The following is an 18,457-nucleotide window of genomic DNA, read 5'->3' on the forward strand; positions in this document are numbered from 1 at the left end:
ACTGCAAGAGATGAATTTACAGTATTGTACTGGGTCCCTGGGCACATTCCAGAGTGAGATGTGGTTACTCAGCTTAAGGCTGAGGAACAGAAATTACCCTCCTAGTCTAAACTGCAGCTTCTATACTTGTTCTACATCTTTATTCAAAGTCATTAAGTCATTAGTCCCTACTGGGAGAATGGTACATGTACATGCATTGCTGTGTGGTTCAAGGTTATTATATTACTGTACCTTCAGAATCACAGGCATAACTAACTCGTCCAGAGTGATTCAGATTAGTCATAATGCCTTGAATCTAGGACATCTGCCTCTCAGTGCGGGGGCAGCACCAGACCCACATTGGGGAAAACAGCAAGTCCCATGGGATATGTTTCCATTCATCCTCTGCTGTACCTATGTGAGTTCATGGTTTTTCCTCTGTTGCTGACGGTGTAACCCTAACAAAGGCCTCCTCTAATTTCAGTAATCGAATATGACCTGGTCAGCCGAGAGCATGGGGGGATGCCCTCATAATCCCTGATAGTGTGTCTCAGGAAAGTTGGTTGCCTTCTCGACGTGCAGCTACAGCAGCGACCTCTATCGGACGTGAATGTTGGCGTCCATTCCACAAAAAAACTGTAAAGTCTCTACTGTGTTCTTCAAAAGGCCATGCAAGAATCATCCTCCTGACCCCCTCCTGGACTCACAGTGCAAACCCGCATTGGAAAGAACAGCCAACATCCTACCACCACCACCAACGCCCACAGAGAAAGCCAGCTGGGTTCACAGCTCACCCCCTATCAAGGAAGAGGGAGTGGAGGAAACCCACAGACATCTTCCCAGCATCAGCAGCCAGAGACAGAGCCCAGCTGCACTTTGCTGCTGGCAGTCTCATAAAGACGGGGATACAGAGGCTGGTACCACAAGCATCACCACCATTACCACCACACGGGAAAAGAAACGAGCTTTGCAGAGCTTCTCAGCACAGGAAGGGTGGAAACAGAGGTGAACACTTAAGTGAAAGACCAAGATAGCCTCCTCCCCCTCCCCCTTCAAGTTCGGAGAGCTGACACCACCAGGAAGGGAGGCAAGGAGGACACACCTCTCCTCCCCTTGCCTCCAGAATGATCCCAGGAAGCTCCACGGCCATCAGCACCCTACTTAACACCCAAGTCATAGGCAAGTTGAGAGAGGGAATGTTTTAAAGGAAAACCATAGGGGCTTCCCTGGTGGCGCAGTGGTTAAGAAACCGCCTGCCAATGCAGGGGACACGGGTTCGAGCCCTGGCCCGGGAGGATCCCACATACCGTGGAACAACTGAGCCCATGCGCCACAACTACTGAGCCTGCACTCTGGAGCCCGCGAGCCACAACTACTGAAGCCTGCTCTCCACAACTACTGAAGCCTGCGCGCCTAGAGCCCGTGCTCCGCAACAAGAGAAGAGACCGCAATGAGAAGCCCGTGCACCGCAACGAAGAGTAGCCCCCGCTCGCCACAACTAGAGAAAAGCCCACGCGCAGCAACGAAGACCCAGCGCAGCCAAAACTAAATAAATCAATAATAAAGGAAAAGTATGACCCCTTCGATTTAGTCCTGCATAGACATGGCCTGAGGAAGCGAAAGAAGAGAGAGAATACTCTCTGTCAAGCCCCCCATCCCCCCACCCACCCTGGAATCCCCTGCTAGTGGTTCTTGGAGCTAAATCCTGAAGAGCAGAGCCCCTGGCCAGGCTCAGAAGCTGATGCGTCCTGTGTGCTCTCCACATGGCATTCAAAATTTTTTAATTTGTCGCCATTGTTTAAAATTTGGAAGATTTCACATTAAAAAAATATAATTTCTGGCTTCTTCTGAAACATCATAAGACCCAGACTCCCGCGAGTTAAGAATCCCCTGCCTAAGCCAACATGTGGAACTGGGGTGGGTGACAGCCACTCCCCATGACTGATGCCCTCTCGAACCCTCTAGGCCTCCAGCTCTGTGCTGGCTTCACCATGGTGGTGCTGACTGGTCCCAGAAGACATCTGTGGTGGAGTCCACGCTAGTGACAATGCCAAACTTGCCTCCCCCCACCCCATCTATGCTGGAGATTTCTAGGACATAAAAATTTCCAGAATATAGAGACTCCATAAAGAAGCTCCTGCTCCCTTTCCCTTCACCACACTCCCCGTTCCCCGCAAACAAAACAAAACAAAACAAAACAACTGCCCTCCAAGAGTCACATCTCACTAGGAGAAAACTTATCTGGTGTGAAATCTGAAGAATGGAGGAAGCAGGAATCTAGCCACCAAGCTGAAGGGCAGCCCTGGCTTCAAGGATAACCCCTCAATGGGCTGGAATTAGGGGTGGAGACCACAGACCCAACCAGAGTCAGAAATAGTGTCTCGGAGGGAGAAGATGCCGCCCCCGTCTCCCTCAGCTCCAGACCCCACAGGGCACTTCTCATGGGGCACCAATCAGAGGGAACCATGGCAGAACCTGCGGTCACTCCACCCCAAAGCTTGGCACCCAGGTTCCCAGTGGGAAGAATACTTTTCAAGGGATCTGGCCTCTGCCATGTAGTGCTTGTGTGTGGTCTTGGGCTAGACCCTGGTGCTTTCAGGGCCACTGTTTTCTCATTTATCAATAAAGAGTTTAAAATGAGTAAATTTCAAATGGCTTTTAGCAATGAAATATTTTTTTCAAACTGATTTCTCTACCAATCCCCAGTTAAAAAAAAAAAAAAACAGACACGCAGTAGAGTAGTGGTTGCCTAGAGCTGGAGGTGAGAATGGGGAGTGACTGCAAATGAGCAGGAGGGATCTTTTGGGGGGATGGACATGTTCCAAAATTAGACTGTGGTGATCATTGTTGAACTCCATGTAAATACACTAAAATTCATTGAATTGTATGTTTAAAATGAGTGACTATTATGTAACATACATCAATAAAGCAGTTTAAAACAACCCAATCAAAAAATGGGCTGAAGACCTAAATAGTCCTTTCTCCAAAGAAGACATACAGATGGCCAATAGGCACATGAAAAGCTGTTCACCATTGTTAATTATTAGAGAAATGCAAATCAAAACTACAATGAAGTACCACCTCACACCAGTCAGAATGGCCATCATTAAAAAGTCTACAAATAGGAATTCCCTGGTGGTCCAGTGGTTAGGACTCAGTGCTTCCACTACAGGAGGCACAGGTTTGATCCCTGATCAAGGAACTAAGATCCCACATGCCATGCGGCACAGCCCCCCCAAAAAAAAAAAGTCTACAAATAACAAATGCTGGAGAGGATGTGGAGAAAAGAGAACCCTCCTACACTGATGGTGGGAATGTAAACTGATGCAGCCACTATGGAAAACAGTATGGAGTTTCCTCAAAAAACTGAAAATAGAGTTACCATATGATCCAGCAATCCCACTATCCCACTCCTGGGTGTATATCTGAATAAAACTGTAATTCAAAAAGATACATGCACCCCTATGTTCACAGCAGCACTATTCACAATAGCCAAGACATGGAAGCAACCTAAATGTCCATCAACAGATGAATGGATGTGGTTCATATATACAATGGAATATTACTCAGCCACAAAAAAGAATGAAATAATGCCATTTGCAGCAACATGGATGGACCTAGAGATTATCATACTAAGCAAAGTATGTCAGAAAGAGACAAATACCATATGATATCACTTATATGTGGAATCTAAAATATGACACAAATGAACCTATCTACAAAACAGAAACAGACTCACAGACATAGAGACCAGACTTGTGGTTGCCAAGGGGGAAGGGGGGTGGGGAACGGATGGATTGGGAGGTTGAGATTAGCAGATGCAAACTATTATATATAGAATGGATAAACAACAAGGTCCTACTGTATAGCACAGGGAACTATATTCAATATCCTATGATATACCATAATGGAAAAGAATATGAAAAAGAATATGTATGAGATATATATATATATATATATATATATATATATATATATATATATATATGTATAACTGAATCACTTTGCTGTACAGCAGAGGTTAACACAACATTGTAAATCAACTATATTTCAATAAAATTTTTTAAAAACTGATAGAAACAAAGAACAGATGGATGGTTACCAGAAGCAGGGACTGGGGGGCAGGTGAAATGGTTGAAGGTGGTCGAAAGGTATAAACTTCCAATTATAAAAGAAATAAGTCCTGAGGATGTGATGTACAGCATGGTGACTATATAATTAACACTGCTGTATGGTGTACTTGAGAGGTGCTAAGAAAGTAAGTCCTAAAAGTTCTTATTACAGGGAAAAAGAAATTTTTGTAACTATATGAGGTGATAAATGTTAACTAAACTTAGACTGTGGTGACCATTTTGCAATATATACATATGTCAAGTAGTTATACTGTACACCATAAACTTATACAGTGTTGTACCTCAATTTCATTTCAATAAAACCAGAAGAAAAAAATGGTTAAAAAAAAGAGGATGTTAAAAGATAAGCTACAGACTGGGAGAAAATATTTGCAAACCACGTATCTTACAAAGGACTTGTATCTGGGATATACGTAAAAAGCTCTCAAAACTCAACAGTAAAGAAGTAGTTCAATTAGAAAAAAACATGAACAGAGATTTCACCAAAGAGGATATACAGACAGCAAATAAACACATGAAATCAATATCATTATGGAATATCATTAGGGAAGTGCCGATTAAAACCACGACGAGATATGGTTAAAATAAAATGTGATAACCCAAATGCTGACAATGATGTGGAGAAAGTGGATCACTGACACATTCCTGGTGGGGATGTAAAATGATAGCGCCACTCTAGAAGAGTATGGCAGATTCTTACAAAACTAAATATGCACTTGACCGCAGAACCACGGATTCCTACTAAGCAATAAAAAGGAATAAACTATTGATTTATGCAACAAATTAAATAGTTCTCAAGGGAATTATGCAAAGTAAAAATAAAAGCCAGATCAGAAGATAATACACTATCTGTTTCCGTTTATGTATTTTTGAAATAACAAAATTATACAGATGAAGAAGAGAATAGTGGTTGCCAGGGGTTGTGGGTGGAGATACCATAAAAAAGTAGCATGAAGGATCCTTATAATAGAACTGTTCTATACCTTTGTGGTGGTGTACATGAGTGTACACATGTGATAAAATTGCACAGAACTAAATACACACATAAGTGATTGCATATAAAACTGGGGAAATCTGAATAAGGTCAATGGGTTTTACCAATGCCAATTTCCTATTGTGATACCGTGGTATAGATATGCAAGTTTGTATCACTGAAGGAAATTTGGTGAAAGTTATATAGGATGTGTCATTACTTACAACTGCGTTTATGAATCTACAATTATCTCAAAATGAAAAAGTTAAGTTTTAAAATCTCAATATGATCATAGCTAAACACAAATCAGAAGGGAGTAAAAATAAACCACACTGGGAAGGAGATGCAAGAGGGAGGAGATATGGGGATATATATATATATGTATAGCTGATTCACTTTGTTATAAAGCAGAAACTAACACACCATTGTAAAGCAATTATACTCCAATAAAGATGTTTAATAAATAAATAAAAATCAAATAAAGTACATTAATAACTTTACTATGAATATTAATCAACTTTTAATTTTGTATTTTCTCAATTTTTTGATATGTGGATGAATCACTTTCATTTGGAATCCCTAATTGGTTAGATGAAACACACGATGAGGTTCAGAGATAATACTGGGGTAAGAGGAAGTGATCCCAGTGTTCAGGCTGGGACACTAACTCCTTCCTCCTTGAGGCCCACAGTCTTTTCCTTGAGAGCCTTTTATAAACCAAAGAGCAGGTCCTGGTGGAATGGTGTGATGTCATCAGTGACTCATGGCAAGGGCTCCGGAATCTCGGAAGCCATTTGATCCCGAACATTTGGCTACAGTCAGTGCTCTTCTCACGCTGTTGTGAGGCTGCATTCTGGGAAAGGGTGAGGGCCTAGATCTTGAGGGAGCTTCCAGGTGCTTACTTGGGGTGGGCGTCACTCTCTTCTGTACTAAGGTGAGTCTTGGATCCTGAACTATGTTCCTCCAAGCTGTTGCAGGGGATGGGGAAGGGATCACCTGTGAACCTCCAGATGAGTGACTGGGATGCAGTAGGAATACAAATAGGTCTCGAGTTTGGGGAGAAAAGAGAACAGGAGGGGATGTGGGCAAAAGGAGAACGAAATGAATATGGGGGAAGGAGGAGAGACAGTAAAGCGACTCTACAGAGAACTCGACCTCGAGAGCCCCGGGAGCATGTGGACACTTTGTCACCCAGGAGGAACACTGCCTTCGGAGGCGGCAGGCGGCTCTGGCCTTCTTGAGGGGGAACTGCCTCAATCAGCTTCCAGGGCCATTTTGGACAGGCCTGGGCTACTCTGGTCAGATTTTTGCCGGGTTGGATTGCTGTAACTTTATAGTGGTTCACAGGGATATTTAGGCAGAGCCGATGACATAAGCGTGTAAGGTGGGCCAGCTCAACCCTAATGGAAATGTGACTGAGGCTCAACTGTGGCTGCCACCAGCCTTCTTCCCCTGAGCACCGCACAGACACGAGTTCTAATCCCAAGTCCAAAGAGCTCTAGCCACGGTCAAGGAACAAATCCTAGACAAATTAGGTCAGCATTTCCTCATCTGTAAACAGGCAAGTAACAGGCAAGTTACACACCTTACCTCACACCTCCTTGTAAGGATTGAATGAGGTAATCCCAATGCACTAATCAATATCTGAAGTTTACTAAGCAATTATTGTTAGCTAATGTTATTGCCATTTTAATTATTATTAGGTCTCACAAGAAGCAGGTTCAGTGGAAAGAAATGGCCTGGTCAGAATCAAGTTGGTTTCTTTCCATTTTTTTGTACCCAGAAAAGACAGGATACCCCTCTGAGCTCCACATCGGCTGCCTCAGAGACTGCTGCAAGCCCACAGGACCCGGCAAAAAAGAGTCAGAGGCAAAGGCAGCGCATGGAAGGGAAGCCAGGTGTGTGTGGTCATTCACACTTATCCCTGCTCTCTGAATGAATGAAGGTGATAGATCATCATGGCTCCAGCATCACTTCTCCTTCCCTGGACTCTCATGAGTGTGGGTCTGCAGGGCAGGGGAAAGGGTGTCCAGGGTGAGACAGGAGGTCACTCTCTTGTTCACCTTTGTAGTTATTAAAGACATCGATGACCAGAGAGTTTCACATTTGTCTCCACAGAGGTGTCCCCCAGGCAGAAAGATCCATGGAAAGAGGCAGAGGAGAGCAGTTTTTCCCTGGCAAAGAAAGGTAAATATTAATTCAGTTCCTACCCTCCTTTATAGACAAAGTGCAAAGGGGGTGATGGCCATTCTTATCCCTTCAGATGTCACATGCAACATACTCAAGGTGAGTGAGAAGCGAAGAGCGCAGTGTTTCCCAGGGGGGTCCCTCCCCTGATCACACGGGGTCCTTCCTCTCTCCTGGCAGCTGCTCAGGATGGGAGCCCTCTGGCCTGCAGTTCTGCCCCTCCAGAGGCTGTCTCTGAGCAGAGAACCCGGAGGATGAGAGGCCAGAAGAGGAAGAGACTGATGGATGTCAAGGGGGGTGTGGTGTCCTCAGCTTCCTTGGCCCTGAGCAGAACACCAGTTACTGCTGAGTAACCACTTGTTGTCCTGTCCTCAGGAGGCAGGGTTCAATCTTCAGGGTGAGCTGCGAGGGAAGACTCAGGAGGACCTCCCAGGTGGGTCAGGTCTGTGCTCACACAGAGTCTTGTTCCTGCAGCCGCCCAGGAGAGCAGCCCCCTGGCCTCCGATCCCACCTCCTCGGAAGCTGTCTCCGAGCTGAAGTCCTGGAAGAAGCGCGGGCAGAGGAGGAACATGTGGACCGTCAATCATGTTGAGGGAACGAAACTCAGGATGAACAAGAGAAGATCCAGTTATCGTCCAGAAGACCAGGAGGCCTTCTACCGGCTGCTGGGTCTGTGCTCTGAGCCGGTGGAGTGTCAGGTCCCTTCCACACCGAGGATCCCAGAGGCTCCGGGATCATGGCCAAACCTCCCCCTGGGGCTCAGAGCTGTGAGGTGTCCAGGTGGCACAGAAGCAGATCACTCTGTTTCCACAGTTCTACTGCGGTGCTGATGGGTTTTCATCTGAGACAAGTTCTTGGAGGGCGAAGGGAAAAAAGGACTCACGGTTGAGTCTTCAATTATCAAGACATTTTAGGACAAATCAAGGGAGGAATCCCCTGCCCACATTTATTCCCTCCAGTTAAGATTTTAGAGATTAGTGATGAAAGGACAAACTAGATCTCGCTGCCTTTATGCTCAAAGTGGGAGGAGACCAAAAAAAATTACAGAAATAAGTTGCTCTCAGCCAGTGACAAATACAGAGAAGGAAAAGGCAATGACACCTAGAGATGGGCTGTGAGCAAGAGTAGGAGAGCTTTGTGACACAGATACTCAGGGAAGGTCTGCAGAGAAGGTGATGTCAGGACCAGAGGCAGGACCGAGTGCGGCAGGTTGGGGGATGACACGGAGCTGACACTGCCCAATGCAGCACACACTAGCCACATGCAGTTCTTCAAATTTAATTCTACATGAGTTAAAATAAACTTCTGAAATTCAGTTCCTGGTTCTCACCAGCCACATTTCATAAGCTCAGTAGCCACACACGGCTAATGGCTACCGTACTGGACAGCAAGCTACAGAATATTTTCATCATCACAGAAAGCAATGCCCTTCCGGGAGCCAGGCGGCCTGGACAAGGGTCAGGGAGGGCGAAATGATCCATGACCCCTCCATCCTCCTGTCTGGGTAAATGTCATTGTCCGGGGCAAGGTGTGAAGGACAAGGAGGACCTGGCATTCTCAGGCCATCACTGGAAAATGGCACCTCCAGGGACAACTCTAATCCCAGATGAGCCTGCTGGGGCCAGGGGAGGCCAGGTCATTATCAGCAGGAAGTGAAGGGGTCCAGGAGAAGGAGGGTAGAATGCCCAGTGCCCCCCCACCCCCGCCCAGGGGGGTATGAACTCTCCACTGCCCACATAGGATGCTCAGTTATCAGGTGGGGCAGGAAAGCGTTGCACAGTCACAGTATGATGAAGTGACAGGGATGTAGTGCCCAGAGGCCCAAGGCCACAGCCAAGCTTTGGCTCGAGGAAAGTTATGCTAAACTTTGAGAACCAGTTCATATCTCTTTATGAAACACACATACCCACCCATGTGTTGAAGATTAAATAACAATAGCAAAATCCCTGCCCCACAGTTGAGACTCACTCTCCCTGGGTCAATGGAAGGAACAGCTTTGTCACTGTTAAGGCTCTGAGCCTTCCTGGGGGAAGAGAGCTGACTCTACTTCCTGAAACAGAGGAAGTGGGAGAAGTTTCCAGTTCTCCTCCTCCCTGTGAAATGTCCCACAGCCCCAGGCTCGCTGCTCCCAGAAGGGCTGCTCCAAGGCCCTCATCGCGTCTCCCTTCCTTTACAGAGGACCCTTTTATCCAGAGCTTCTTGGAAGCTGATATTTTCCTGAAGGTGTCTGACAAGGTACTCACAGCACTACAATTATGAGGGACCAAGGGGTCCCTGGGGGTGGGGACGGAGGACAAGGTGTCTGCCTGAGCAGAAGCCCTGGAGAGACCCGCCCTTGGTGCCAGAAAGGAAGGACGGACACACTGCCGGTACCCCGGCCCTTGGGCATCTCCTCCCTGGCCTCCCGTCAGCTCATCTCCGCATGTCAAAGGGCCATGAGACCCTTAGCAAGGCCCACCCTGGGTGGCTTTCCCACCTGGCCTCTGGATGGGGGCGGGGCGCGTGGCCCACTCAGGACACTGGCCCTGCCATTGACCCCTGGCCACCCCTCCCCCGCCCTCTGTCTCCACGCAGTACCTGCTCTCCATGGTGGTGGAGTACTTCGGCCGTGTCGGGCTGCCTGGTCACCTCTACAACAGGATCCACTTCTTCCTGGCCCTGTGAGCAATGCCCGAGGGCCCCGAGTGGTGGTTCAAGGCCCTCAAGGGGTCACATGGTCAGAGGAGGGGAAGGCAATGAGGAAGGTCCTGGGATAATGAACGTAGCCAGGAAACACCATTTGCTGCCCAGAGACTGAGGGACCCGAGGTAGAAAGTCCCAGGGAAATGGAGACAGCCAGAACCTTGACCTGGGCCGGGCACAGCATGTGCCCAGCAGCCTGGGTGCTGAGGACGGTCCTGCCCTCTGTGGGCCCGGGTGCTCCTGCAGGGTGACCTCAGCAGCCTCTCTCCACTGTCTCGCCTGAGAGTCCTTGTGGGGGCCGGGACCAGCGAGCCCTCTTTTCTGACGGCAGCTACATCGCCTCCGACATGGAGGAGGACAACCCCACGTCCAAGCGGAGCATCTACCAGTTCCTGCTGGGCAGGGAGCACTGGCCAGACCTCTACAAGGAGTTCCTCAAGCTGAAGGTGGAACTCTTCCATGCGACGGGGCACCGAGCCTGGGTCAGCCCGGATTTGTGTGAGGAGGTCTGTCGGGGATGAGGGCCGGGGAGCGCACCCCAGAGGTGGAGGGGCTGGGCCCCTCCTCCAGGCGCTCACCCTGCTGTGCTTCCCTTTCAGATCCAGGCCCAGAACCCACATCACTGGGTCTGGAGTCGAGCACGCCAGTGTGCCCCCTAGGTTCCCAAGGAATGGAGCAGGGGCTGCAGGTGGTCCAAGTGAGTACTGGGCCTCCTGGTGGGGACAACCCCACCCCGTGCCCTGCCGTCACCTCCAGGGCTGGTGGTCACGAGGAAGTGCCACTGCATCCCTTAATGCACGGTTAGCCTAGTAAGGGCTCTGAGAACTCCCATGGTACAGAAAGTAATTACTGTGTTTATACAGAAATTCTCCAAATGGATTCAATTATGGCATCATTTACTATGCTATACAAGGTCCCAATTTGTATAGCAATTTCTTTTTTTTCTTCTTTTTTAGGAAAACTCTTGGAAATGCTGATCTAAGTAATGAATGAAAACCTCTGCAGGGTTTTGATCTGAGTTGCATTTTTAAATATAAATACATGAAAAACACTGAGGTCATCCTTTCTGGAAAAGGAGCCATTACCGTGGTGGCTCTTGGGAGAAAAGAGAACGATTCACTCCAACACGTCATCACAGGTTTTGTGCGCTTTGCTCGCACTTGCTGCAAGCTACCCTGAGCGGGGCCCCTGCAGGACGCGTCAGGATCTAGCCTCACGTGGACGCAAGGAGCTCCTAGGGCTCTCTGGTCTCTGAACAAATAGGCTCGCTGGAAAATAAAGGAAACAAGTACACAGGCAGAGCTGTGAGGAAGCCCGTGACAAACGACACATGCACAGAGACCGATCACCTGACTAGCATCACACGCTTTAGCATTTGTTTTCCTTGGCTTAAATTTCGTTTTTATGTGTGGATTCACTTGAAGTGGAGGGAGACCTTCTGTGAAATGCGTAAGGAACCCTTTGCTTGGGCAGATGGCTGTACTAGGACAATCCTGTGAGCTGAGCCCCTCACCCTTTGCCTCACTGCAGGGGCCCATTCTGACCCCAGGAGAAAGAAAAGGAGAGAGAAAAGCAGGGCAAGTGTGTTCTGAAATAAACCGAATTTGGTATGAAGTTTCATTCATCCCCCAGGTTTTTATTTGAGGACCAAGAATATGTCAGGACTACATATTCCTACTGTATATAGCAGGAGTCTCAAAATTCGAAAGAAAATAGTGTTTTTACTACAAAAAAAAAAAAAAAGAAAGAAAGAAAGAAAAACATCCGGGGCCCCTCCTGGATCTGGTCACTCCTAAGAGCGATGAGGGTGACAGCTGATTTTCCCGGGGCCCCTGTCCTACACGCACCTTGTGCTGTGGTGCTGACAGCTTCCTCGCTGGGGGGTCTGCCTTCCACTCTGATCTCACTTTCTCTCTTTTCTTGTAGCTCCCGCCCCCCCTCCCTCCCCCACCACGGGGCCTCCAGGCAGCCATAGAGGGACAGCACTGGGCCTCCAGCTCTCCTCAGGCCCGCGGACCATGGCAGCCCGAACCTGGGGTGTCGAAACCAGCCAGTGGCACGATGGGCCCCAGCCTTCCAGTGGGTGTCAGCTGACAAAGGCCCTGACCCCTGAGTACTCTGGAAGGGTCTAGCAGTAACATGGAGGGGGGCACCCAAGGGAGACAAGAGACCAGAGCAGGAGCCTCCACAGAGACCGAGGATGGGCAGAGGGAGAAGGGACAGAAAGTCAGGAAGAGGCCTAGACCACCAAGGAGGAGGAACCTGAGAAGAGCCCAAAGAAACGACTAGAAGGTAGTTAGGAAAAGAGGCAGAGACAGGAAGGAGAGAAACACGTGAGGAGAGAGGAGGGCAATCAGCATCTAATCTGCTGGAGAGCAGCCTTATCCAGTGAAGAGATGGGACATTTCAGCCGAAGGACTGAGGGAAGGCACGGAGAACATCAGTGGGCCGACCTAAGGCTGACACAGAGTGGGAACAGAAGGGGGGAATCGTATGCTATCGTTCACTCTGACATTACAGAAATAACCCAACCTTCAAACTCAGAGAAGGGAGAGAGCAGGGGAGGGGCTCATGAATGCTGCCTTGGGGAGAGGTGGGGAGGTGCCAGGGTGCCATCAAAGCTGGAAACAAGACAGTGGAAGCCCGAGGTAAGGAAAAGAGGGATTCAAGGAATCCTATGAAGGTATTAGTGTTAAATGCAGTCACAAAAACACGAGCCATTCTAAATGCCGAAGTCATGAATACAACAAATTTTGAGAGCAGAGAAAACAGACCAAATAAAGATACACAGTAAATATAAGAAGTGAGGTATAAATATAGAAATATAAAAACTAGACACACCTTAGATCACATTATTAATAAATCTGAACTCACTACTAAAAGAAAAAGATCTTCAGATTGAATCACAAAGCAAAACCCAGCTGTGTGGTTTGTAAGAGCTTACCCTTAAATCATCAGAGCTGCGAGGGGTACACCAACAGACATGCTCAACTGAGAGTAGGAACCGTGATTTTTACACCAAGGGAAGGAAAATTAAGGCTCAAAACCCTTCAGAGACCGAGAAGGTCACTTGGGGTCGGGGTGGTGGGCCCTGGGGGCACCTGTCCAGCATTAAAGGCCATCCCAGGGCCTGGGCTGGTCCACTGCAGCTTGATTTGCTCAGTGATGTTCAGGTTTACAGCTCTCTATATGTATAGCCCCTTTAGGTAGGAAGTTTTATTACTGGGCAGCTGCTATACAGTATTACCAGGTAATCACTGCAATTGCCAGACAGAAACTATCTAGCTCTTCGTCTCTTTTTTTTTCCCATGGAAATGTCTAATTTTGCCAAGAAATTTCTGGTAAGGTTCCCAGGAACCTCACAGTCAAGTCTTATAAAATGCCAACTCCTTTCAGGAAGCAATACAGTTGTTCAATGCTCTCCATCCCATGAAGGTTTAGCATTTTCTTCAAGTCCTCGAAACTTCCAGCAGCAGAGGACCACAGTACTTTTCGGTCTGTGATACCCAGTCTGTGCTGCCCCAGAAGGCCAAGGTGGAATGGAAGCAGCTGGGCTAAGGGTTGGTTCTCTCCTCAGGGTGGCCGCTGAGGGGCAAACCCAGAACCAACAGGACTGGGCAATGGGCCACACTATGTCCCCATCCACACACCTGTGACTCCGTCCCAGGAATCCTGACACAAATGGGGCCAACCCCAATGCGTTCCAATTACTCAGCTAAAAGGTCGCCCATTCTTCCTTTAGTCAGAGAGTCCCCTCAGCATGTTAGGGGAAACCCAAGGCCACTCAGGGGGGTCACTGCTACTGCAGCACTGAGGCTGGTGCCATTCGGGGGAGCTGGTGCAAGGATTACAGGATTGCAGAGAAATCTGGGGCTTTCAGAGAACAGCTGAGTGTCTGATAATGGAAAAGGCAAGTGAACAGCACTGGGAGCTCAGGGGAGGTAACCAAGGGGCTGGAAAGTCCATAAGCAAAGCCCAGGGGAGAACAAGTGGCGGGGACTCGGGACGGGCTGTGTTCACATCTGGGTCATTACATCCCACACAGCATCACAGGGTCTGCTCAGGAACCCAAGCAGAAAGGGTGTTGATAAAGGGAAGCAGATGGAGGGGTTTTTGGAGCAGAGGATGAAGAAGCCCCAACAAACCTCCAGAAACTCCAGGGCGGGGCCCCCGGGCAGAGCTGGTATTAACGCCCTGCTGCCAGGTATGCACCATCTGCCCTCGTGTCCGCCTATAACGGCTTCGCCTCCTCTCCCACCTCCCGGCCTTGCTTGTGCATCTCTCGCTGGTACCTCCCAACAGCACACTCTTACCTGGTCCCATATGGGAAACATAGGTGGAGGCTAAGGAGAGAGGAGGAGGTGGTGAAGACGCCGAGTTGACAGCCAGGCCCCTCACAGGGCACAGGGGATGACCTACAGGTGAACCAGTGAAACAGAGTGGGGGTGGAGGGAGGTGACCAGACGGCACCTGCGCCCTCCTCTGGGGACCTGCAGAGATTTCATCGCCTGAGGGCTGGAGCTCCTCTCATCTACATCTTACGGGGCAGGAGACTGCAGCCAGGGATGCTAATTACAGTGGATTTGCTAAGGATTCTTCCTTCAACTCCAGAGTTATACACATTTACCCAAAATATCTTCTTAATCTCTGAAATGGTACAGTAAGCAGAATTAAAATATTCTTGATAAGTGAAAGATATGCACACAAATAAACACGAATGAAAGGGAAACAAGTGGCACCAACTAGCTTCCAACCACTGTCCCTGTGACGAGTCCCCCAGTAATGTGACTCCTCAGATCAGGATCTGGCACGTCTGGGTTCTGAAAGCACACGGTCCACAGTGTCCCAAGGCCCTGCACCTGCACATACGACTCAGGATGACGCCACTGCCTACGGAGGCAAGGCGAGACACTTCACACCTGAGTACTGGAGTAAAAGCAGTGGAAATTAAGAAAGAACATGTGCTTATTTACAGATTTTCATTGCTTTTATTGAGCTTAGTATAAAATTAATTCTTTTCCTAAATTTCCTACTTCATGTTTTAATGTACCATGGAAGAAATATTTTCAGCTAAAAGAGAAAATTTTTAATTAAGATAGTTGTTGTAATGACCAAGAAAGCAACACACAGGCTAATTCAATTAATCTAATTCCAAGAAACTACACAAAGGCCTTTGTTTTTCCAAAGATGCACAGAGAAAGGAAGAGTCAGTGTGTCTGCTTTTTAAAGGTGTTCATAAACTCTGCCTGGTGCAACGTCCTTGTAACTTACATTTAATCAGCCTCTTCCTGAGGGTCTACTGGACCAGGAAGAAAGGCAGTAATGGACCAGGTTCTCGGGTAGAAACAGCGTATCTGGGCGCCCAGGCTTGTCTGGGCTGCGATGGGGAGCGGTGCGGACTTGGGCCAGCCACCCCTCCCTGAGCCTCCGGGTCTCAGCTGTAGAACGAGGGGCAGGACCAGATGCCACCTGAGGGAGCTCCTGGTGCAGCTGCCTGATCGATGGGCTCTCCTTGTCTGGGGCCTGAAAGTCCTGCCCTCTGAGCAGCCCCCACTTTCCATCCCAGCCTCACTTTCACTCAAGAACATAAGATGGAGCAAAGCAAGAGGATGGAGAACAGGCAAGTCTTCCTTATCCACAGGCAAAATCAAGGATGTGGTTTTAGGGGCTCTTCTTTTATCAAAAAAGACTTTGCGGAAGCTTGTGACTGTAATGAGAAGCAACCAATGTATTTTGGAGTAGGGGGAACCTGGCCTTGGAAGCAGGAAAACACAGTCACCTGGGAAGCTTTGGAACCAGCGTGGGTATCTGCCGGGCGCAGTAAGTGCTGACAGAGGCCTCCACGTGGAGGAGGTGTTTTTCCGACCTCATCTCTGCTTCCTTCCACTGCTGCTTAAAAACTGCAGACACAGGGGTACAGAGGTGACCAAAGCCTGTCCCCTCCCCCATTGCTTAACTGGAGAGATCTTCATACAGTGAGGCATTTTCCCCAAAATTTGGTCAGTATGAGGATGGGGAACCCAGAAGAGAGGTCCCCAACCCTGTATGAAGGAGGCAACAAAGTCTTCCTGCTTTGGTCTCAGATTGGTCCACGGCCTTCAGTTTCACCCAGTTCCCATCATCCTCTCCCAGCCTGGCCTCCTCCCATCGCTCAGACTGGGCTTCGGCACGTGCTTCCCTTGGAATCGTCACAAGTCCATTCCTCTGACAATTCCTGCCTCGGCTCCCACAGGCTCTGGCTTCCAGTCCAATGCCGGCTCCCACGCTCGGGCCTGTCTACAGCCCAGCAGGCTCGCCGGCCTCCCACCAAGCGCATTTGCACACCGACCACCAGGCTGAGAGATGCGAGCCCCCCTCCTTCCTGCCTCCTCTAGGATGTCAGGAGATCCCCTAAGCTGGGACATGCCCCTCTCCGTATGCTGTGAAGTCAGCTGGTTTCTAGACAAAGGGTGAGAAAGTGGTCTTATTCAAGTAAGATTACGCAGCACCAAGGAGAAGTTCTGTGAGGCTTACACCAATGGTGTCCTGCTGCTAAGGCCTGGCGTCTGTGCCTCAGAGCTTCCCACAAGTTCATGCCTTCACTCCTCTGGAAGACACTCGAGCGAGGAGCACAGACGCCAGCATCCGTCGGGGAAACAGTAATAACCTGAGTGTGTGTGTGACTGTACTGTTTCTTTAATCATGTCCATCTATGGAGGCAATGACATGCATTTCCATCTGCGTGAGCAGAGAAGATGGATGGACAAGTGAGGAATCACACTGTGACAGACATTACCAGTACTCACCAGTGTCTAGTTCTCCCCTTTGTGAAAAAACACTTACAAGGTGGAGCAACTTATTTCGTGCCAACAGGCTGTAGCCAGAAGTGACACGGGCCACTTCTGGGCCAAAACACTCAGAGCTGGATGCGTTTCTCCAGCTCTTCTCTGCCATGGCTGTGAAGAGGTGAAAATGTTCTGGATGGTGGAAGCCATACTCTCAAGATTTTTTGAGAGCCCACAAAGAGGTGGCGTTGACTTCTCTGACGATCCTAACGTGTTTGCTCGGGAGCAGACTGTCCAGACATCACCTGCGCTCCTCGGGAGGCCCAAAATACAAAGACAGTGCTGTTTCCAGCCCATCTGCAATCTTCCATCCTGCTCTCTCCCTTAGAAAGCCTGATTTTTGCTTTTGTTGACAACATTCCAATGACTGTTCTCCTTCGTACACGAGAGTTCATACGTGTGCAAATAACTCAAGTCATTCTTCAATCAGAGAAAAGCTTAGAAGTTATAAACAATTGAGAGTGAAGACAGCGACAGCTGCCCAATACTGAGTTCTTTATACCCTGATTCAAATGGAATTTCCATCATCTACCATTTTAATTTTTTTCTTTTATTTTTAATTAGAAGAAAAAACTCTTTAAGTGTGAAGGAAGCGCATTTCACCCTCCCAATCAGCCACCTTGCCTATGCTTCACACGCAGGGCAAGTCCCGGGGCGGGCACACAGGTGGAACAGTGAAGGTCTGAAGAGAACCACTGATGCCTGCCTTCCGGACGCAAGCCCCCTCTGCAGGAGCAAACACCACGTGGGTTTTTGTCAAACTCTCAATGGAAACATTTGTATTTGCTTTCATTTTTACTTTTAAAGCTAAACCCCACAATTCAGGGTGTGGAAACGTGAAATCACTGGATGGACCTTGCAGCTTCGACCAGTTTACGGTCCCACCGGCCATTTAGGAGGCAGAGGGCACATCAGTATCTGGACAGCAGGGAGCCTTCTTCTTCCTGGACTGGAAACCTGAAGCTGCAGACACCTTTATACGAATCCCTTTCCTCAGCATCTGGTCCAGAAACTTGATACAGACGTATGGTTCTCTAAATCCTGGGTGGAAATGAACTCTTTTTTTTTTTAAATAAATTTATTTATTTTATTTCATTTATTTTATTTTTGGCTGTGTTGGGTCTTTGTTGCTGTGAGCGGGCTTTTCTCTAGTTGCGGCGAGTGGGGGCTACTCTTCGTTGCGGTGCGCGGGCTTCTCATTGCCGTGGCTTCTCTTGTTGTGGTGCACAGGCTGTAGGTGCGCATGCTTCAGTAGTTGTGGCACACGGGCTCAGTAGTTGTAGTTCGTGGGCTCTAGAGCGCAGGCTGAGTAGTTGTGGCACACGGGCTTAGTCACTCTGCAGCATGTGGGATCTTCCTGGACCAGGGCTCGAACCCGTGTCCCCTGCATTGGCAGGCAGATTCTTAACCACTGTGCCACCAGCGAAGCCTCTGAACTTGTATTTTAAAATATAATTTCTGAAGACCTCTCTGTAGTGGAAATTTCTTATTTTCTCTATTTAGAGCAGGCTTCATGTTGGGCAATTCTTCATTAGGGTATAAATCTCCTCCTGTTTAAGATGATCGATCATACTATGAGGATGCCTGGCACTGTCACAGGATGTACGAACTTACTTTAGACAAGACTATGGTGATGCTAAAAGCCCTCAGGAAATGCTAAAAGCCCTTCGTTGCTGCAG

The 18,457-nt window shown here is 48.4% G+C and overlaps 2 protein-coding genes across 3 annotated transcripts in view; one reads left to right on the forward strand and one right to left on the reverse strand.

The window, feature by feature from the left end:
- The first annotated feature begins 212 nt into the window (after nucleotides 1-212).
- On the forward strand, nucleotides 213-17,845 carry LOC309643830 (speedy protein E4-like). Its single transcript, XM_082426947.1, has 4 exons — nucleotides 213-7,941; nucleotides 9,449-9,507; nucleotides 9,847-9,932; nucleotides 10,286-17,845. The coding sequence occupies exons 1-4, from the start codon at nucleotides 7,842-7,844 to the stop codon at nucleotides 10,473-10,475; spliced, it is 435 nt and encodes a 144-aa protein (XP_082283073.1). The 5' UTR covers nucleotides 213-7,841; the 3' UTR covers nucleotides 10,476-17,845.
- Nucleotides 17,846-18,168: 323 nt separating this feature from the next.
- The window catches only part of ANAPC1 (anaphase promoting complex subunit 1), a 98,047-nt gene continuing 97,758 nt past the window's right edge, over nucleotides 18,169-18,457 (reverse strand). The window contains exon 49 of one of the 2 annotated variants that reach the window (XM_082426754.1): nucleotides 18,169-18,328. The gene's annotated coding sequence lies outside the window, so the exon portion shown is untranslated. Of the gene's footprint in view, nucleotides 18,329-18,431; nucleotides 18,452-18,457 lie in introns of those variants that run through there. The other variant, XM_082426755.1, reaches the window with a different exon arrangement.

This window comes from Balaenoptera physalus, assembly GCF_965194825.1.
Source record: "Balaenoptera physalus genome assembly, chromosome: 15".
Taxonomy (NCBI): Eukaryota; Metazoa; Chordata; class Mammalia; order Artiodactyla; family Balaenopteridae; genus Balaenoptera; species Balaenoptera physalus.